The sequence below is a fragment of the Phaseolus vulgaris genome, chromosome 8 (assembly GCF_051622355.1).
Source record: "Phaseolus vulgaris cultivar YP4 chromosome 8, ASM5162235v1, whole genome shotgun sequence".
Taxonomy (NCBI): Eukaryota; Viridiplantae; Streptophyta; class Magnoliopsida; order Fabales; family Fabaceae; genus Phaseolus; species Phaseolus vulgaris.
In genome coordinates, this window is record NC_143505.1 from 59,090,301 (window position 1) to 59,113,952 (window position 23,652).

General features: G+C 27.9%; 2 protein-coding genes across 2 annotated transcripts; one reads left to right on the forward strand and one right to left on the reverse strand.

Annotated features, from left to right (window-relative positions):
• Positions 1-15,089: 15,089 nt before the first annotated feature.
• On the forward strand, positions 15,090-19,704 carry LOC137827179 (eukaryotic translation initiation factor 2 beta subunit). Its single transcript, XM_068633401.2, has 10 exons — positions 15,090-15,233; positions 15,970-16,019; positions 16,251-16,359; positions 16,461-16,516; positions 16,639-16,693; positions 16,835-16,923; positions 17,472-17,617; positions 18,496-18,638; positions 18,846-18,931; positions 19,403-19,704. Exons 2-10 carry the CDS (start codon positions 15,975-15,977, stop codon positions 19,478-19,480), a joined length of 807 nt encoding a protein of 268 aa, XP_068489502.1. The 5' UTR covers positions 15,090-15,233; positions 15,970-15,974; the 3' UTR covers positions 19,481-19,704.
• A 1,858-nt stretch (positions 19,705-21,562) lies between these two features.
• Positions 21,563-23,194, reverse strand: LOC150025691 (uncharacterized). Its single transcript, XM_090294556.1, has 4 exons — positions 23,045-23,194; positions 22,624-22,700; positions 22,262-22,490; positions 21,563-21,933 (listed from the first exon to the last, which is right to left on the reverse strand). Exons 1-4 carry the CDS (start codon positions 23,124-23,126, stop codon positions 21,812-21,814), a joined length of 510 nt encoding a protein of 169 aa, XP_090150682.1. The 5' UTR covers positions 23,127-23,194; the 3' UTR covers positions 21,563-21,811.
• Between the last annotated feature and the right edge of the window lie 458 nt (positions 23,195-23,652).

Genomic DNA, 23,652 nt, shown 5'->3' on the forward strand with positions numbered 1-23,652 from the left:
AATCATGTATTCATTATTTTAAAAAAGTTATATTAATTATTTTAAAATAAAATAAAATAATTTATTTTATTAAATAAGTAATAATATTTATTTTATCTGATAAATATAAAAATATTTTAAAAAATAATTTAAGTAGAAAATAAAATATACTACAATGTAACAAAATTACAATTTAAGCATCTATAATTTATTTTTTAAAGGATAGATTATATATATTAAAGTGTAAGTCATAGTTATAAATAGTAGTTATTATTTTAAAACTAAATTACTATAACAAAATTATTAAATAAAAATTAATTTTAAAGATAAATAAATTAATTGTTATATTAATTAAATGTAAGACCATTTTAGAGACTAGTTTTTTTCTAGTTTCTAAATTAAGTTATATTATTGTTAAATAGTTTTTAAATTGCTATTTACTTAGCAACTAAGATTTTAAGTAACAATTATTTGGATTTTAAATTTGGTAGCAAAAACTTTGGTATCTAATTAGATACCAATTTATAAACTATTTAACAGTAATAAAAATTAATTTATAAATCATTTTTTTTTTAGTCTCAAGTGGTCTCTAATTTAGTTAATATATAGCAATTAATTACCTTTTATCTCTAAAATTAATTTTTATTTAATGATTTTATTGTAGTGAAAAATATTTTTTTTAATTAATTATTAAAAGAATAAATATTGTATAGCTGATATATGTAAATAAATATTTTTAATTTATTTATTAAAGTTAAATTATTATATATAGGCATTATTTAAGAAAATTTATTTAAAAAAAATATTTAATTATTCATTTTATTAAAAAATAAATAAATTATTTTTTATTTATGAAAGGATAAATGATTTAAATATTATTCACTTTTTTCTTTGACAAAAATATTATTATTTTTATAATTATTGAAATAAAAATTAAATTATAACAATATTTTTATTAAAAGTAAATATAAAAATAAACCTTTTTTAATTATATTATAAATAATTTATTTATTGTGTATGAAATTTTTTATTATAAATAATTATTTAAATTTAAAACAATATTTAAAGAATAAAATTGTATGAAATTATATATAATTTATCTTTTTATATATTGTTATAAATCATTACATTATTATTTGTAAAGTAGGAGTTTAACTCGCTACTAATTCTTAATATCAATCACAAAACTTAGTTTAGGGTTTAACTACCAAGAATATCATCAAATAGAAACCAATTTTTAAAATCCAAAATAATTAGTTGCAATAGTAACTAAATTAGAAATAATTTTAGAAATTAAAAAAAATTGGTTTCTATTATTGTGAAATAATTTATAAACTGGTATCTAATTAGCTATCAAGATTTTAACTACCAAGTATTTAGATTCTAAATTTGGTAGCAAAAATCTTAGTTGCTAATTAGATATCAATTTAGAAATCATTTAACAATAATAGAAACTAATTTAAAAACCAAAAATTTATTTAGTCTCTAATTTAGTCATTATAACAACTAATTATTTTTTTTTCTATAAAAATTTATTTCTATTTCATGATTTTGTAGTGGATTAAGATTTAAAATAAAATATATTTTATAAATGTTATTAGTTGAATTAACTAAAGTAGGTAAGTGATAGTTAAAGAGATTTAAGAAGAAGAAGAGGGTTTGATGATTGAAGATCTTGTTTTGTGAATTGGTAAAGTAATTGACTATAAAAGAAATCTGAAAATGAGTGGATTTAAATAAGTTGGAACTTGAGAGAACATGAATGGTGTTGATTTGGTGGGTCCCACGGTTGGTGACCGAAAGAGATACGAAGTTGAGAAAAAACCTAAACATGACGACCCACCTCCCTATCCTACGTAGCCGCCTTCCACTCCGCATTATTATTTATTATTATTATTATTTTTTAATTTGAAACACTTACTTACGTTGTATTTGTATGGTCATAGGTGGAAATTTTGAAGTGAAAGCATGATTATAGTAGTACTAGATTGCAATTTGTGTCCAATAATTTGCATTATTAAATGCTCACACACTGTTCCAAACCAAATGCTTCTGAATATTCATTTCTTCTTTCGGATGCGGATAAGAAGAAGATCCTTCCACAGAAAACAATGTCTTTGCCTAATTGGGTAAACTACACCTAACAAAATATCCACACACCACAACTATTTTTTTTTTCTAAAATTAAACTATAATTTTATAATGATATTAATAATAGAAGACTTTTTGGAAAAAACGGGTAATTTTCCCACTAAAACAGAACCCGCTACCCGACAAATAATATTGAATAAATAAAGCGGAATAGTAAAAGAGATAAAGAGAAAAAACACACCAAAAAATTGTTAACGGAGTTTGGCCAATTTAGTCTAATCTCCGAGCACAGCTCAAATAGCCAACTTTTATTATTATGGGAGAAGATATTACAAATTGGTATATATAACAGTAAAGGATGAGGGTTTAATTTATAACCCTCAAACCTCCTTCCCAAACATGAACCCACCGATGTGGGACTTGGGATTAAGCCAAAATCAACAAGACTTTCACTGAAAAATATTTTACACCATTAGTAAATTAACAACAAAAAAAAATTAAGATGTTAAATATACAAATTAATAAATTATTATAATAATTTGTGCAGGGCAACCATACGTTATAGATCGATCTAACTGACTAGGAATTAGGTAAATCAATCTAATTTGGCTCCTTTATAGTTGAAATTTAAAGAACTAACATAGATATTATTAGTATAACATATGTTAATATATATAAAAATAATACATATAAATTATCATTTAAATATAAACATTAAATTATAATTCTAAATTTCTGGATTGAGTATTTATTATTAAGTTAAAAATTATAATTGATGGTTAAGATACAACTTTCAGTGTAACAACTCAAATTTACAATTTTATTGTAACTTGACATATATAATTTCTGTTTGGTAATATCATCTATAACATAAATAACATTCAAATCAAATCTAAACCCTAAACGAGATGAACACAAAAATTTTAAAGTTTGAAATATTTTGATTTTGAGAGAAAAGAAGTAAGAAATTAGGAGACTTAGATGGATATGTATTTTTATCATCACATTGTTCAGTTGTGTTAAACTTACACAAAGTTAAAGCATTTTTTATTTTATTATTAACGATTGATGTGTCAATTTAGTATAAGATTTAGGATTTAGTTAAACAAATAAGTATTAATAAGTTGGGTTTAATTTATCTATATATCAAGATTTGAATATTTATTTTTAACATCTCGCTTTTGATCTTTTAGTATATGAATTCACTAACTTTTTTTAATCTTAATTTAGTGTTTGATTTATCTTTTTAAATTTCATATTACATTTATTCTATAGAGAAACTAAAGTCTTGTACTTTTTTTTAAGATTTCATCGTCCAATTACAATAACTTCTAAATATATGCCTTTTTTGGATGTAAAAAATCTTATGTGACATTATTAAACTAAATCAAGTTACAATACTATATCTCAAATTTAAATTTGAAATGAAGTATGAATTTATAAGTTTAATCATTCATAAAAGATATTTTTTTCTAGTTTTTCTTTTGTTTGATATTTGTTTTGGATTTTTCTTTCGTTTGGTATTTGTTTTCGACTTTCTTGGTTGGAGGCTTCTCTTGGAGTTTTGGGTATGTTGTTAGGTGTTAGCTTAATTATGTGTTGTGTTTCTTTTAATGTGTCATGTATATCTCCTATGGTATGTATAATGATTGAATTATCCATGAAGGGATCCTTATTTATTTATTTATTTATATTTTGTTCATAAAAAAATTTATAAAAATACGTTGTAAAAAAGTTATATTTCTACTCGCTTTATAAAATTTTGAAAAAAAATATATTTTAATTATTCTTTAGAGCTATCTTTCAATTTTTATAAAAAAAATCGTAACTATAAATAATTTTTAAATGAAAAACATTTCTCACTATAATTAAATAAAAATATGTCGGATAAAATATGATTTTTCATCCTTCTAAATATTGGTAAATTAATTTTAGTTACTCAAAAAAATAATTATACATTTTTTCTTTATAAAATTAAAATGTGTCAATCTAATTTCATATAGTATTTTTATAAACGAGAGACCTGCATCTCAAATAAAATTAGTAATGTAAAAAATACTTCAGATAAAATATTTTTGTTATTGTTAAGATAAAATTCTCGGTATGTCAAAAATATTTTGTATGATTTTAATTCTTATAAAATAAAAATTGTGTCATGTGTACTAAGTTAACCATTATTTTAGTAGTTTGTGTCCTTTATTACTCAATGAAATACATTGATATATAATATTCTATTTTTATTTAATACTTCGTTATGAATAAGAATAAATAATAACCCTTATTTTTGTTATGTTTTTGAAGGTGAGAATGGTTGTTTAGAGAAAGTTGAATAATGAAAATATTGTAGGTCATGATTTCTTTATAGTTGGTGACTTGTTTATTTTTCATTGAGTAAAGAGAGAGTAATATAAATAAAGTTATAAGCATAAGTGTAGGGTATGTTATAAAGTTAAAACCAAATTTAAATTTATTTATTTATTTATGAAAAAGTTTTTTTAATTGAAATTCTTTAATTTTATGAACAATATTTTTCATTTTAAGGGATTTTTTATAGTCAAGAATAAACACTATCGTTTGTCATAAATATATGAATTTATAGTCGAATTGTTATCTGTCTTCTCTTGATAAAATATTATCTTTTGTCAGAAATATATGAATTTCTAGTCAAGTTGTTATCTATCTTCTTTTAATAAAATATTATCTTTTTATGTTAAATTCTTCCTATTTTTTGTGTTTGATCTTGTTTCTAATTTTTTTTATAACAATAAACACTATCCAACATTTTAAGTCAATTTTAAAAAATCATGTGTTTTTTTATAACATTAAACACAGTTTTAAAAAATTACTGCATTTTGAAAGAAAAAAATTGTACTTAATATGTTGTATCTTATTGTTGGACAACTAATCTACTTATATCTACTTATATTGTGAACTCGATCCATGACATCACAAAACAAAAAATAACATTAAGTATATTAAACAGACTACAAATTAACTATCAATATTTTTTAAAAGGATTAAAAATGAATTCCACATGTTTAAAAGTTATTTATTTGATCAAATTACTCATTTCCCCAAATATAAATTATTTTAGTTTTGTGAGAAAAAAGAGAGTAAATTATCCAATTGAAGGTAATAAAATTTAACATATATATATATATATATATTAGTTTAATATGTTTTATAAATTAAGAGGAAAAAAGTAAAGAAAAGGAAGCATTGGCAACAGCATATGTAGACTTATCTAGTTTGTGTTGTTTGATTGAGATGATGGATACATTTAGTAGTACAAGACAAAGAGACCATAAAGTTTAAATTGTATCAACAGCTCAAGTGGCTGCTTTTGCAAACCATCAATCAATTTCACCACCTTTTCATCAAACATACATATAAAAATGTCACTTCTAATTTATTTTTTCCAACAATTTTCTCATCATTTTTAACTTGGAGGATTTACTATCATGTTTATACACACATATATGCTTTAACCAAGAACAATAATTTTGTGTTTTTTCTCCTTTTTCCTCTTCATCATTTAAGTCCTAAAGGACTCTCACTCTTCCGAAGACCCTTTATTATTATTTTTCAACAGGTGAAAGAGACTTTTCTTCCTTATTTTCCATCACTGATTCGTGCATTATTACAATCTAGAAGGAAGCAGGAAGGACCAAAATCATACATGGCTGTGCGACACAATTAACCTTGTAGAGATATGTTTCTATGCTTTTAAATTTTTTCATTCATGGGAGACCCAGCCATCGAAGCAAATAGTACATAAATTCATTTTACACATAATGTTTGTACATTTCTTTCATTTTTACAGACTGTGCACACCTTTCACACACACACAAAAATTGCATTTTTCTAACTAATTAAACTCTATCATGGATAATATTATGTTTCTTTCTTTATTTAACACGGTTACATACTTAAAAAACTTCATTGTTTAGAGTAAATTGATAGAAAAATATTAAAAAATCTATTTCAATAAACATACATTTAGTGTATGGTTATGGTTCTGATTAGTTTGTCTCAAAGGTATTGATTTGATGTTAGAGGATTGTGGTGTCATAAATGGGATTCGAACAATTTTTAGATTCTTGTAAATAAGAATAAAGTTGACATGGATACAGATTTAAATAATAATAAATATTTATTGTATTATTAAAATATTATAAGAAAATTAAAAATAGGACTGAATAAAGAAGAGTGAGAAAGATAGCCCTACAAGAAAATCATCAAATAGAAACTAATTTTAAAAACTAAAATAATTAGTTGCAATAGTAACTAATATAGATACCATTTTAGAAACTAAAACAAAAATTGGTTTCTGAATTAGTTTCTATTATTGTGAAATAATTTCTAAATTGGTATCTAATTAGCAACCAAGGTTTTAGAGACCAAATTTAGAAACTAAATAATTAGTAGTTAAAACCTTGGTTTCTAATTAGATACCAATTTAGAAACTATTTGACAATAATAGAAACTAATTCAGAAATAATTTTTATTTTAGTTTCTAAAATGGTATCTAATTTAGTTACTATTGTAACTAATTATTTTGGTCTCTAAAAATTGGTTTCTACTTCACATTATTTTCTTGTGGTATAGATAAAGTATAAAAGAAATGTATATGATAAAAAAAATCAAACAAAAAATCGATTGTTTGTAGCTAAAACTGAATGTTATAATTGAAATTCATTCTTATTTACTAAAACATTGTTGTAAAATTTAAAAATGAGGAGTATTAGAAGCAATTAAAAAAAGAATGTTTATGTGAAAGAGGAGAAAGTATGCAGGGAGGTTATTGATGTGACAAAAGGAGAAAGAAGAAAAATGTAAAAGAAAGTATTGTGAAAATGTGGTATAATAAAGAAAAATGATTCTGAAGGGGACCCTAAGATTTGGCAATCTGAGTGGTACAAAGAAATGAGGGTAGATGTTGAGTAGGGGAATGACATAAGGCAATGAGAGGGTAGGAAAAAGAAGAAACAGAGTTGTGAAAATTTACATGGAAAAGTTAGGGACATGTTGATGGAGTAGCCATGATGTGGCATATACAGAGTCAGTTACATCCACATGCTGATAATTGCCATTCACTTCACACTGTGATGCTAATGGGTGGCTACAAAACCCCACTCTCTATCTTCCTTTCCCCATTCACATCCTCTGCATTAATCATCACCATCTCTTTCATCACAACTTTTCAACCTGTGTCTGCCAACTCCCTTCATTGCACACTGCAACTTTCTTCCTCTCTAATCTTTTCCACTTTCTATATCTCTTCACATTAATCTCAACTAAACATCTTATAATTCTGAAAAAATTGACCCTATTGATTCATCTTGATTTGGTTTTAATTTAACTATGGAAGCTTTAGTGTATATACTTGTTGTTTTAGCTTCTTACAGAGGGCAGAAGGACCCTGATTCACACTGGGAACAACTCATTTTCGTTACCTTTTATAGGAATCTACAGATTTTGGTCCCAACATCTATAATTGTCTTACTTTTCTTTTCTGCACATTTGAAAATTTGACAAATTTAATCCCTTTTTTCATTTAATTTCAATGTGTAATTTTGGGTTGACTGAGACTATTCTAAAGGGAATTTGAGGTAGTGGCAACTATAAAAGATTTATGAGAACTGTGTTTAAATGGCAATGTTTGTAACTCCCTTAGGTTCGGTATTTTATTTAAAAAAATACTTAAATTAAAGATAAAAGTAAAAAATAATAATTGGATTTTGATTTCATTTTAATATAATATAAATTTGAACTAAATTAATCAAATAAATATTTTAGAATTGTATTTCAATTTTTTAATACAAAATTGTGAATTAAAAATATATAGTATGTTTTTTATAATACAATACTTTGAAAATGAGTATATATAGTATGTTTTTTATAATAAATGAGGAAACAACTTTAAAAAATATATACATGTTACTTTGTTGTTAATTAAAGTTAAATATATAACATTAATGAAGTATAATAAACATTTTGATTCAGTTTACAATTTTAATTTGAAAAGAAAAAAAATTACTCTATAAAAATTGATAAAAAAAATATATAAACTCATCACAATCTATTTACACTTTTAATAAACTATTTGTCCTTCATTTAAAGTATTGAGATAAAATTTTGTTATGACTGTGCTTCTCACCTTCTTAGAAAAGAAGGTTGAAATTTAACGAAAAATATGTTATTAATCATATTTTATTAACTCACTAAGATAGGATACCATATTACGAAAGTGAACTTTAAGTCTAACTCAACTCCATAAAACCGGCTAATAAGATTGAAGTTTGCACCACTTATATACAATGAAAGACTCTAATCTCTGGTCGACGTGGGATCTCCATCAGTTATATCCTATTTAAAAATAAATTTAAATTTAAATAAACTTAATATTAATTTATAACAGACTTACCTTCACCTATATTATATATATATATATATATATATATATATTTATATTTGATCTTACAGAATTGAACAAAATACATCTTATCATATACATTTCATCCAGTTTTACTCTGTTCATCTGATTTCTCTTGGTCAACCCAAACATGGCGGAAAGTTAGGAAGATTAGGTGAGGAATAGGAACAGTGTTTTTTATGAGACAAAACTAAGGAGAAAATGGAAAAAATAAAGAAAAGCAACAGCAGATTATTTTTTTGGTTAATACTTTTTACTACAAATTTTCTAAGTTCAAGCTACCTAAGAAACCAATTGTCACAGTTGGTGTTCAGTCCAGAAAATCATTTATTTTGAAATCGTAAGGCAGAAAAGAAGAAAAAGTTTTGGCATACTCCTCCTTTGCCACCATGAATTCTCATTGACCATGTCTTGTCAAGACAATAAAGACTAAACATCACATAATGGAACCAATCAACTCAAACCTTCAAAATCTTAAGCATTTCCAATTTAACAAATCCAACAAATTTCATTAACCAAGATACACGATAAGCAACACATCTTTTCAATACATGCATGAGTTAAATAAAATTTGTCAGAAATTATAAAAATTAGTCGATTACATGATTATTTACTTAATATCTCTTGGGATTTTGCAATTTTAACATAAAATTAAGCAATAAAAAAAATATTAAACGATAGATATGATGATGAGGTGATGGTAGGTGGATGAAGGGGTCAGAAAATAATAGAAAGTAGAAACAAGTCTAACACGTGTTTTCCCTCACGCAAGCACACGGCACAGTGTATTGATGAGAGAAGGACAAAATGTTGAAAAGTGTAGTTAGTAGAAAATTTGTGAAGACCAATTAGCATCCATAGCACCCAAATCAGTGGTTATAAACAGTTTAATTGTCAATTTCAGTGAATAAGGCCATCACTTGTTCCGAATAAGACGAAACAGCTGCTAAATGTGATTAACTGATAAAGTGAATAAGAACAGAGAAAAATCTTGTATTCTGCTCTTTTCTATGCTTCCAAACAATGTTTCTGTGTTTTCTTAGAAATCTCTTGGTCTTTTGGTCCTTCAGACCCGTTCTCAAGATCTTGTGAATGCAGAATTTTTGTTAGGCACAGTAGTCAAATTCAGAGAAGAAAATTAAAAATTGAGCATAAAGTTATTAAGTATGTGACAGTAATTAATTAATTAATGGGTGGATGGGTTTGTAAGTTTTGAGTGGTGGATTGAATAGGACGTGGAATGGAAGGGGGGCTGAACCTTAAACCGCCCTTCACCTTAGACATTTTTATTTCTAATTTTAAAGTCTTTTTCTTAGGGATCTCACTTCATAATTTTAAATATATGAACTTTATGGGAAAAAATATCAAGTTATTTTATTCATTATTGTAAATTGATTAGTGACTTTATTTAAGAGTTTTATTACAAAGTCGACTTTTGGTTTGCACAAAGCACTTTTTCATGTTGATAGTGTCTTCGTGCGTGATATTATATTATAGGTGGTTCGATAACAGTTTGATAGCGGATAACCTGATAAAGACAACTAACACTCATTAGGATATGATCAAAATGGTTTTAATATTATATTACAAAGTGAATTTTAAACTTAATTCAATCTCATAAAACAGGCTCATGAGAATGAGATTTGCACGCACTTATATACCATGAAATATTCTAATCTCTAATCCATGTGCGATTCTAAAAAGTTTTTTTAAAAAGAATATAATGTAAGCAAAAGATGCCATTATAATTTAGTTTTATTTTATTTATTATTTTGGCAAAATTTATGTGCAGATATATTTGTATTAATTAGTGTACTTCAATTATGTTGAATACAAGGTCTCTCTTTGCATGTGCACTCTGCATACTGGTGACTCAGGTGTCTTTGAATTCAATAAAGGTTTCTTTTATTACAGCTTAACACTCACACCATGGTCAACACAAATAATTTTATGTATTTATTATATATATATAACTTTTCTTTTATATTGGTGGATACCATAGTTAGGGTTTTGAGTTTTTCATCGTCGACCAGAGCTTTTGATACTTTTTCTAATACAATTTTAATATTTTACAACAATGGATAATTTTTAATTATTAATTAAATATATTACAGACATTTCATCATGTTTTATTGAATTTGTCCATCAGAAGACCAACTTTTTGACTTAATAGTGATTACGTGTCCAAAACTGAACCACGACTACACAGTGTTTTTAGCCAAAGAAACTACTAATTAATTAATGTTATCACCATAAGATATTAGGAGTAGACTTGACCTTAATACCAAAGTGATATCATTTTTAATATAAATGTCACAATTTGTTTTTTTTTTATTTATAATTTTATTTTGTATTTCAACGTTAATTAAAAGAGGGATAAAGTTAAAAACACATTTAACTTTTTTTTCTACTCAAACATATTGAACATTTAAGGCAAAATAAGAGACGCAAACTAATATTGAAGCTCAACATACCCACCACATTATCCATGGTGTCTTCGAAAAGTGTCTTGATATTAATATTTTTATAAATTTCCATTTAAATTGTTTACGCCATTATAAAAGCATAACAAAATATTGCTTAATGTGGATTTTGTTCTAGATCCACTCCACAGATCTAGACCCACACAAATTTGGCCCAACAGTACTAGGTCCATTGTAAATTTCTAAACCTAATATTTTATGAGAATTGATGGATATAACGTGATATAATTCATAATAATTTTTTTTATCCTTTTAATATATGGTCAAAGTTTTAATTTTCAATTATATATATAGTCTATTAAAATATCTTGGAGAAATCTCAAATATTTAATGAGATTAAGAAATATGTAACTCATAACTATGTGATTTCACACTAATAAATTTTATACTAAAAATGGTATGTTATGCTTAAGAAATATTAACATGGAGTGTGTGAATTGAAGGAGATGAAATTCAGAAGATGGAAAAGTAGGAATGGAGTTTCTAGATGGAATTGAATTTTGTAGCAAACCATTAATTTGATTTTACCTACTTCAACATGTGGTGATAATATTTATTTGGAGGTTGACTTTAGGTAGGTTTTGATCTTAGAGTGAACACATGCCATGAATTCATTGGTGAAAGTTGAAACATGGTTGAGCTTTTTTTATTTATTTTTTTATTTTCTATTTTCTAGTGGAAAGGAAACTATTGATTGCCATGTGCTATGCTTCCTTGCCTTTGATATCTTTTTTCTACGTACATGAAAGTTTCTTTTATGTGTATATACATATGGCAATAATAAATTTCTCTTGGAGTTTTCCCTTTCAATAATTTTGGCTTAATTAATTATTTCATTTTATAACATAGAAGCATTTTAGTTTTAATATTTATTTGTTTATTTTATCTTTATTAAATTATACTTTTCTTTGTTTGTTTCAGATTCTCAAACAAACATGATTAACTCGATATAAAAAAATGGCATGTAAGTATAACTCTTTGACTAAATAAAAAGTGATATGTTAGTAGGTACTAAACAAATATTTTTTTGCATAGACCAAAATAAATAAATTATATTTTTTTGAACTAAAATAAAAAATAAAATATTTATAAGGACGGGAAACAATATCTAGAAAGATTCAAAAGCGAAAGAGAATGTAGTTAAGAAAAAATGGGATTAAAGTAACATTTTTATTAATATATTTAAATGTTTATTGAGTTTGATTGATAATTGTTTAATGGTGTATTTGCGTTGATTACAAAATTGCTAAATTCGTCCTTTTTAACATTAAAACAATTTATCAACTTTTCATTTCTTTTATTATTATTAAAAGTTCACAATATTTAACTAATACAAATTTTTCTTCTACTTGTTTGTAATTATAAGTTTTTACTAATGTCATTTCTTAGTTGTTACTATAAAATTATTAAAATAAGTGAATGGAGAATCTAGAAAAACCCCTAAAACATTATCATAACTCTATAATTTCTTATAGTTAAAATAAGGTTAAATTTAAAAGAGTTCTTTAGAAATTATCTTAAGATTATGTGCTATCTAATAATTTTATATTATGTTTACAAATAATTTAATAAATGTTTGGCAATGATTATAAAAATATAATAGAATTATGATTAAATATTTTGTTTTTATACTAGTTTAGTCTAATATAAATTATATCTAATTTTCCTTTATCAACTATAAATGATGTTATTTTTATCCTACAACGAGTAAAGTCACTCCTTAGTGTCTATTTATTTTTTCAAATAAAACATAGATATACAATGTCATTAATAAGAAAGTATGTCATTAATAAGAAAGTACACGATACTACTCTGAATCGAGCTGATAATGTTATTCCTAGCAAAATTACAAGAAATGTTTCAAGAGTTTGCAATGATACTATCGTAAAGACGACACTCCGTGTTTAGAGACTAACTTCACACAATTCGAAAAATAATACAAATAAATCTTTCTCTAAAGTCTTCTAATAGATGATATTATAAACTAACATTAAGAAACTTTTGATTCTTTTGCATGTAGTGTTTCACATAATTTGTGTATATTGCAATTGTTGTTTTTTATTCATTAGTTGTTATTGCATGTCATGAATTTTATTTATATACATCATAAAATTATTTACTTGGAGTGTTTTTTTTGTCCTTGTGTTAATGTTTTTAGAACATGTATGACTTTATGTTGATAACTTTTCTTTGTAACACTCAAAATACTATGGGAATGACATCTTTAAGATATAAACTCTCTTTGCAATATTGATAACATTGTGTTGCACTACAAACTCAAAATAAATTGTTGTGTCAAAATCATATTTTGGATGTGTTAGTCAACTTTAACCATTTTTAGGTGTTCTCACCATTTAAATTGCGTCTTGTGATATCGTTGTATAAGTTTCATTTGTCTTCACAAGATTTTTGCAAAATTTGAAAATAAAGTGAAAATTTTAGAAAAATCAACCAATTGATATTTTGTTCAACCGGATAAAAGTTCAATTTTAATGTTCTTTACAGAAGTTTAACCAGTTGTTTTCTCGAAACAACAAGTTGTTTATACTAGTAGAGAAAGAACAATAATTAAAAACAATGTAAAAGAGAAGGGATAAAGAGATTCACACAAAGAGGTTTATATTGGTTCACTCTTAACCAAAAGTTACATCCAGTATTCAACTAACCACTGAGAATCTACTATGCAATCAAACATAGATTACAAAACACACACTAGGAGTTATGATCTTGAACCCCTCAATAACACACACCACAATTTTTAGAAACCCTTCTCTGAAACTGTCTTATGCCAAACACACAAAACTACAGTGTTCAAAGTGAAAGGAATAGAATACACCTGGGCTTTACAAAGTAGAATAATAGAAGTATACAAAGACCCAATACTATTCCACACACAAGTGATGATCCAAAGCTCTTGATCTCTTGAAAAACGTTTTTAATAATCTCTCTTTCTTAGGTGTTTGAAAATAATATCAAATAGCCTTTATATAGACTTAAGCAAGTAGTTAGTTGTTTTATCGAAATAACGGTTGTTCCAGTGTAAACAACAAAGACAAAACAAAGCAAAGTTTTTCCAAATCATTTTGAAAACCATTAAGTGTCAAACAACTAGTTGTTTCGACATTGAAAAAATTGTATACCTTTGAGTAACAACTTTTTCAACTGGTTAATTAGAAAAACAACTGACTAAAATTTGTCAACTTTTAAGAAAACATTTCTTTCAAAAGAGATGAAGAGTTAAGTGAGCTTGAATCAATACAATGTGTGAATTAACAAGTCAAAAACTACTAGACAACACACACATAACAACAGGGTCTTCAAGCTTTCCACACAGATTTAGAGACATCAAAGCATATTGTACAACATAACTATACTAATACGATAAATAACAAAATTTACGTACCTATAGTATGCAACAAGTGTATATATATATTAGTTATCCAAAATCACAATACAAAGTATTCTTGTTAAAGTTGCAAAATCATTTGCTTGTATACAAAGTACTATGATAACAATACATATCATACATACATAAGGGTGGACTAATATAGTAAATAACGATCTCATATAACTTATACTTTATTTTCACATAACTATCAACTCAAAACAATAATATTATTCCCAATGATGATAGTCATCATACACAATTTCACATTAGAGAATTGACACCACAAGTTATTATTGAATCACTTTTAATTAGTATGTAAGACTTATCAACTATATATAAAAGACTTGTATTTGACATGTCTCATAAAAAATTAATATTTAACCCATCAAAATTATTATTAGTAAAAAAAATTGACCTCAAGATCTTATTTCAAAGTGGATACCTAAAATTACTATTTCAAGTGTTGATAAAAATTTATTTTTTAGTTTTTCAACACATGATACCGAAGTGGGACAAGTATTTTATGTTCAACTGGTTGTCATGGATTCAACATATTTTATTCATTAAGTTGTATATTTTGGGTCCAGAACGTTATCTCCTTAGTTAACGTGGAGGCCCTGTTCATCCAGCGGCCTACTAATTACCTGTATAGGCCCATTGGAAGGCCCATAGTTGAAGCCCGAGAATACCCATAAAAAATCACGAAAATAGAAAAAAGTAAAAAAAGAGGTAGTGCAAGGCTGAGTTTTGTAGCAGAAAGAAAGGGTTTTTCATTTCGCAAACACCGGCCGCACTCTTGTCTCCAGGGATTCCATTATCTCTGCTCTCACTTCAAAGCTTTTCTCTGCTCTATCAGGTACTATTCATTTTCGCCTTTCAATATCTGTTCCTATTATTTTTCTCCTTTTTTGTTTCTGTTCTCCGATGTTTGTACCTAATCAATTTCAATTGATTTTTTCGTTTTTCGCTCTTCCACGTCCAAAATATGTGCTATTTATTGTGTTTTATCCATCCATTTCCAGAATCCGTTTCGGTGCGTGATTCTTGAATTCTTGTGTGACTTCCGTACGGCGTGTTAGGTTTTTGAAATTTAGGGCGAACTAATCGCTTTCTTTAAGATGTTTAGAGCACACAATAAGCTAATTTAAAGGAACACGTAGTTCCGTTTGGATCTGTGGTTTTTTGTAATTTCTGTAGATTAAGGTTCCTCCTGCTTCTCATGCTCGATTTGGTAAGATTCTCGTTGTGCATTAACGATTGAGGTTTTGGTTTAATTAGGTTGTGAAACTTGTTTCTTTTTAGGATTCAGCTGTTCAATCAGCAAGGGTTCTCTTGCATTTTCCTTTTAATTATTTTTTCCCTTTTTCCATTATTGGTTTACAGCACTTGCGAAATGTAGGACTTTCCTTAGTAGCACAAAGTGTGTTATGGGTTTCCTATATATTAGGAAGGCTTTGATAAAGTATCATTTTTTTCAAAAACTTGATTTTGTTAATACCATTTTTTAATTATTCGTTTTTGTCCTCACGTTTTTTTATATCTCTTCCCAATTATCTACTTATTTACGAAATCTTATTTTATATGCGTTGCAGGAATCATGGCGGATGAAGCTCAAAATGAGCTGAAGGAGGAGGTTCCAGAAGTGAGTTCATTGACCCCTTAATTATCTATAACTTGAAAAATGCTTTCCTGCTGTATGGTTTCCTTTATTGCGCATTAAACCTAACAATTAGGTTTTTTCACTTTAGTTCTTGTATTGCTTACTTGTTGCAATGATCTTGTGTTGCATATTTCGGTAGTTCAACTTTGTTAGTTGAGATATCTGTTTGTTGTAGCAGTACCATCATCTGATACCTGAATTTCTAAATCACAGATTGTACCTTTTGACCCTACCAAGAAGAAGAAGAAAAAGAAAATTACAATTGTAGATCCGGCTGATGACCCAGTGGAGAAATTGGCTGAGAAGACGGATAACCTCACAGGTATCTTAAAATAATACAAGTAATTTCCTGTTGTGGTTTTATTTTCAGTTCTATCCAGCTATTGTGCATAGGTATGATTCTCATTTATATTTCATTTGCAGTTTCTGATGGGGTTGAGGCTGCATTTACTGGTTTGAAAAAGAAAAAGAAAAAGCCTGTAAGTTGTCATATTTATGCTTAATGTGGTATTTTTGGATAATTATATCACTTCAGAGTTTTTTTTAATGTGTCTATTTTTTTGTTGGAAACAATTTAAAACCTCATGTTGTTTGATTATAGGTTGAAATCAGTAACTTGAATGAAGATAGCGGAGATGCAATTGAAGATTTGGATGGTGAGCAGCATATACCTGTGTAACTATATATACTTGCGTAAATATTGGTTTATGTGAATTGTGGTTGAGTATTTTGTTCTAAATGTATGTCTTGAGGGGATCCTATTGAACACTTAATATCTAGTAAAATTTTGCTTTTAGATCATGCTGAAGATGATGAAGGAGAAATGGTTGCTCCTCAGGCTCGTTATCCTTGGGAAGGAAGTGATCGTGATTATGAATATGAGGAGGTTTGTCATATTTAAGTGTTTTTCTCCTAAGCTGCTGTATGGACCTCTCAATTTAATTGTTAACATGAAACTTTTTTTTCTATGATTTTTTCTTCATCACTTTGTCGAAAAATGTTTCTATGAGTTGATTTTAATTCCTTCCATAATACTAATTATTTATTTTATAGATCTGCCTGATATTCCTCGTCATTTTTTAGTGGGGTGATATTGGGCTGTATTGATGATGCTGCAAATTCATGGATATGGTTGAAATTTTAGTATGGCAGTACCGTAGTATTCATTTTATTAATGATGGTTTATGTGTGCCTTGGTAATACATCTGATTATAAAGGATTTTTTAGTGCTTTATCCTTCTTGGATCAAGAAATGTCAGTTTTCTATAAACCGTGAACCATCTGTATGAATTTTTTCCATAGGGTCCAAGTATAAATCCATAAAATATGGCAAAAGCATTTATTATATTCTGTTATGCCTTTACTTGCAAAGTCCTTGTCTTGCATACCCCTTCCCGTACATATCTCTTATGGATTCTGATGTTTTTCGTGCAGCTTCTTGGCAGGGTGTTTAACATTCTTCGTGAGAATAATCCTGAACTTGCTGGAGATAGGCGAAGGACAGTAATGAGGCCTCCTCAAGTTCTTCGTGAAGGCACAAAGAAAACTGTGTTTGTGAATTTTATGGATCTGTGCAAAACGTATGTTGCAATTTTATTGAAAATGCTTAATAGTATAGATTAACATGATGAGAGTAGTTCACAAAACACCAGGCCTAATTTCAGTCTTTCCATTTCTTTTAGTTTTAGTTTTAGTTTTATTATTCACTCAATGGACACACCATTTGTGATGTGATACAGTCCATGACTTTGTGGGGTTGGAGGAGGATCAGTTCCTGAATCCAAACCCAAGTCCACCATCCATCAGTGTCAGGTTTACTCCAGAAAGAACATAAAGTCCTTATGAAGCAAGTTACTGGGAATTTAAGTGTTAGTTATTGCAGAAAAAAACTGTCGAGAAGAGAAATTTATTAAAGGAGCTAGGTCTGTTTTTCTCTAATTGGAAAGCTAGGAGTTTGGTAGATTGTATGTCATTCTTTGAAATGAGGACTAGTTTGCTGAGGAACCCTACTATCCGGAATTCAAAGAAGATCCCCTTTCAATTTCTGTTAACAGAAGTGGTGTTCCATCAGTATGGCAATACTGATATTTTATGTCAGTGTAATATCAGAGACAGGTCATGAATATCAACCAGATGAGGACTTAATTAAAGGGGAATGGTTTTTAAATGGCATATCTTTTAAAACCTTTTTTAGTTTTCTTTTTTCTTCATATTAACTTTTCATGGAGGAATGGAAAATGCTTGCCCAATCTATAAATGCCTAAAAAAAGGAGTTTGAGACTTTGGTACTAAATTGTTGACTGTGTTCAGCTAATAATGGCTATTACCATTGTTTTTTTTATATTTCTTTTATTGCTGTATGTCTTTCTCCATGCTTTATTTGTCTGCATATAATAAGAGAAGTGTTTACATTATATATGCTTCCATTTTGTGAATGTTCTTCTATGCAATCTTTTAGAATGCATCGGCAGCCAGACCATGTCATGGCTTTCTTGCTTGCTGAATTGGGTACAAGTGGATCCCTTGACGGACAGCAGAGATTGGTTGTAAAGGGAAGGTTTGCACCAAAGAACTTTGAAGGAATTCTGCGACGATATGTCAGTAAGTACATGTTTTGAATTTTGATAGTCTGTGGGGTTTCAGTAATGGAAGGTTGGTATATGTATGAAAGTTCTGTGCTGTGTTAGTTGGTCTTTATATATTTTGGGCTGTTTTTTTAACACATGCAGCCTAGCAGGACAAGAACTTTAAAACTCCCCATTGATATTTAAATGAGTTGAAGTTTATGTATAATATTGTTTTTCTCAGATGAGTATGTCATTTGCCTTGGATGCAAGAGCCCAGATACTATTCTTACGAAGGAGAATCGTCTCTTCTTTCTCCGGTGTGAGAAGGTTAATTTTCTTTACATCTTTGCCTGGTTTTCTTTTTTCTCTTCTAGTTTTCATGCCAAGTGTCTTACCGATCTAGAGACAATCATATTTAACAAATGATGTAAATTCTGTCTTATTTAACATCTTTTAAGTTTGTACTTTTATCATTTTATTTAATTTGTAATGATTTGCGTAAAGTGGATAGCTATTTCATGTAGGTGATGATAGTGGTATAGTCTTCCTATTTTACTTTTTTCACAACCAATAAGTGGACACCCAATTCCACTAATGGATTTTGATTGGTACTTCATCCAATTTTTGGTTAATGGTTTCTCATCATAATGCTTTAGGATATTTTTTACCCACTTCTGATCGTTATTAATGTTTGGACAATTTTTGGGCAAAGAAATTTGTCTGTTAATACTGAAAAAAAAGTACTTGTGTTGTTACATTTTGTCATTAAATATCATATATGTGGTTTATTTCTTACAGTGTGGATCAGGAAGATCAGTTGCTCCAATCAAGGCTGGTTTTGTTGCTCGTGTTGGCCGAAGGAACACGGGTACATGATTTGTCCTACTTTAATAAATGTAATTGGCGGAGGATATGAACCTTTTTATGAAAGTTTTGCCCATGTAATGATGTATCTCTTGCTCTACAATTGAGTTTGTTTCGGTAACGGTATCTTTAGAGTCAATATTGTTATATCTTGTCTTTTGCGTCAAGTATAATTCTTTAGTTGAAAATGATTGTCATACATCATGAATCCCTAATGTTATTACCATTTGAGATTATGTTTTTCATTTTATTTAGTTTAGGATGATTTTCATACTCAGTATAGTGGTGATGGTACAGTCATAATCTTCCAATAGTTGGGACACACCCAAATAGAAAACCTCCCAAAATCCCGACCAAAGAGTAGCTTCCTGTCTATAGTAATACACCAGAATTTCTCTTGTCAGTTTTAACATCCAAAAATCCAGAGTTCTTCCACTCATTAACTTGACAGTTTGTGGATGTCAATAGAGTGTATAAATGCCGAGGGAATTACATTCTTCATTTTAGTGAATGGTGACACATGGACGTCTGTCAGGCCAACTAGGATATTCATGGTATGTGGTTGCACATGAATGTCAATAAAAGTGTCATTTAACAGTTATTAACACGCGACTTTGTTTTAATTCCCTTTTGTTCAGGGGTTAAACAACGATCACCCTACACATTCAAAAACTGAAGTAATGATTGAGCATAACCAAAATCTTATCTTGATTCCAATTCCGTTTCTTATCCAAACTAAGATTTATTGCATTTGTGCATTATGACTTAGGGTAATTTCTTGAAGTTCCAGTCCAGTACCTTATAACAAGCACTGAAATGGGGCACCATTTTAGAGTTGCTTTCAGTTTTTAATTCATTTTATTCCTGTATTGTAATGAGCCAACTACTACTATTCCTTTTGCATTGATGGTTAGAGCCTGACAATTGAGTGTTAGATTTACAGGGGAAATATTTCCTCCGATTAGACGCCGAAAAACCGTTAATAGTGAAAAATTATAGCGCGAATAGGTAGCCACTAAATCCAAAATTCCACTAGCAAACAGTGTGTTTCTCTTAACCTCAACACTAAAATTAGTTATTCAATGAAAATTATCAGTGTATATTCTTAATAATCTAAGTGCAAACTATAACTCTGATCAAACTTATAGGGTGTAAAACATTTTAGTTCATGTCTTAAAAGTTGTAGAACAATAAAGCACAGAGATCTTCCATACGAAGATTGTTTACCTAATGAAAAAAGTGTCAGTAAAGAGGTTTCAAACTCACCAAAATGAAAGGATAGTTCATATGATTTTTTTGTTTGGTTATGTCAACTTACATTGATTATTAGATGATTTTGAAACCACATCTTTTTTATATTTATACCATAATATAAGAGAGATACATCTTTTTATAATTGCTTTTGGTTTCATTTTTAATTAGACGTTTTATCTTTTTGACAAATAAAAATAGTTTTCTTGGTTAATAAATCATGAAACTGGACAGCCTTATAATTTCTCTATTCAATCGTAACTATATAATTTTTCCACTTAAAAATAATTGCCTTATATATTTCCTTTAAACTATCTTTACAAAACTATATATATTTTTAAATTATATTGTTTTAATATAATAAACAATTTGGATATACAAATGCCACATCTATGTTAGTTTTGAAAAAAAAGGGAGTGGTACTAAATTAAAATTTACTCAAATTCTATAAACCAAAAAAAATTATTTAAGCCCAACAATTATTTAAACTGTCTTAATTTTTTCATACCGCAATTAAATAGTTATTAAAAGGATAAATCCTATACGGGAAACACTATTTATTTCATCAAATATACATATAATGCCGATTTTTTTAAAATTTAATTAGAGCGTCAATGTAAAGAATTTTACACTGTTATCGGACTATAAATTGTTGTGTCTAATTTTATAATAATTACACTAAGAATAACTAACATATATACATATAATAAGCTGTAATTTTTTTGATTTTTATACTAATCATATTAAAATCCATACTAAAATGATCTCTCGTTAATTGGTAATATAATTTTTGACATTAATTATTAAACTCTTACTTTGAAAGAAAAATTATATCAAGAATAATTCAGTGCAAAATTTACTCTATATGAATATTTATGAACATAGTTTGGTATTTTAGGTATGTATAACGACATACATAATAGCAAGTAATTGTTGTTATAATTAGATGTCTGTTATATTTTCCCTTGTCGTGAGTAACTACACCACTAGTTTATTTATTTGTATAGATTGCATATGAAATCATGAGACTCAATCCATGTGTTCTGCCATATCTTCTGTTCCCTATCCATTCCCATCAGGCTGAGAAAACTGTCACACACCAAAGGTGGCAATGAAGGCCATGGTGGTTAGTGCTGAAACAAGAGGCATATAAACTCTCCCGTACAAACTGGTGGCACTGTTAGGATTCTTAGTCGTAACATTTGTATTGAAACCTGCATAACCAAAACTCATTTCATTTCATTCATTGCTACTAGAAACCTTCTAAAGTTTAGGTTTAATTCTATTTTTTATCCTTTTAAGTATCATAACAATAACAATGTGATTTCAGTTCTTTATTGCACCTCTCTTGTGTCTTCAATGTACCATTTTAGTCTATTCAGTTGATTGGATCCTTCACAATTGTACAAGATAGACCATGTAGTTAACTTGTTTTTTTAAAAAACCTTTAATATATTTAAATTAATCTGAACTTGTAAAATAACTTTTTTTTTGTTAAAAATGTCTGTAAGAAATTGATCCAAATATGTAGAAATTTGTTACCATAAAGCTGACTAGCGCAAGCCCTGTCAGTAACATTCTGGAGATAAGAAACGGGTTGCTTGGTCTGGAAGAAGAAGTCCGACTTCACATCTTGGATGCAACTTAAGACAGCTAAAGTGTGGTCATAGCATCCATCGTTGCAAAAAGTCTTGATATCAGAATCATGCACATTTAGCACACCATTGATTCCAAGTGTGTATCCATCTTTTATCGTGCAAGAATCTGATGTCTGCACATATATGTTGAAATAATAAGCATTTTTATCAAAGAGATAAAATTAATCAAACTATGTTCATTGCTAATGCACAGCAGTTGATAACCATTAAGAGGAATTTAAAAAGCAATCGCATGTAACTCATTACATTCATCATGCAGAAGTAAGCACTCCTCCAACTCTCAAATGGACTTCGGTTTGCATTTTTCCTTGGTTCAGTTATATCTGAAATGAAGCACACAAAAAGTCATGTTTCTTTTCTAGTCTCATGAATTTTTCTACAAGATATAATCACCAAAATGAATAGTATAATAAGGATTAAGGTTTATGAATGTGAGTGTTTAAGTATAAGTTGTTTTTTTATAATCATATAAATCAGGTTAAATCATTTTCATGCAAATTGTAATCAGTTATCTTGAACAATTTGTTGAAACAAACTATAAGTAATTCATTGACAGAAGTTATTTTCATAACCCTTTTCAGTAATTGGATAAGTGTTTTTAACCACAAACAAATTCTTCCAAACACATCAAGAAAGAAAAAGAAAGTGAGAAAAAAGAAGTACTAACTTTCAGCATGGACGTGGGTGAGTAGGAGAAAAAATGTCCCAAAAGAAAAGCAAACAAGGAAGCTGCTTTTGCCATTCATCATTGTTCCTTAATGATCAAATTATTAAGGACAGTTGTTTGACCAGTTGTTTCACGAGGAAATTCTGTCATTGCAGGATGTTGTATTTATATATGTCTCAGATCTATAAAACTTGCTTGGATCAAAACTAGGAAAAATGTTGTTATGTTCAGCTCATGATAAGAATAAAGCATCAAGCATATTTGACACAAACAAGGCCACGTTTGAAACTTTAGAAACATAGCAGTGTGAAGGCTTTGGCTAAGACAGAAAAATGAAACATATGTTTGGAGGTTTGTGTCGGAAATAAAGAGGTGGAATACAATGATTGCATCGTCCTATAGCTAATGGGGTTTGCAATTTTAAAGGATTATAATGAATGGGGTGTGTGCCACTGTGGCATGCAACAACAAAGTAACTCTTCAACTTCTTCTTTCCTTCGTTACTCATAATTAGTTGGTCATATTCTTATTTCTAAATTTTGTAAAAAGTATATATTTAATTAGATATTTCTTTATATTTGGAGTGAAAACCAAAAAAAGAATCTCAA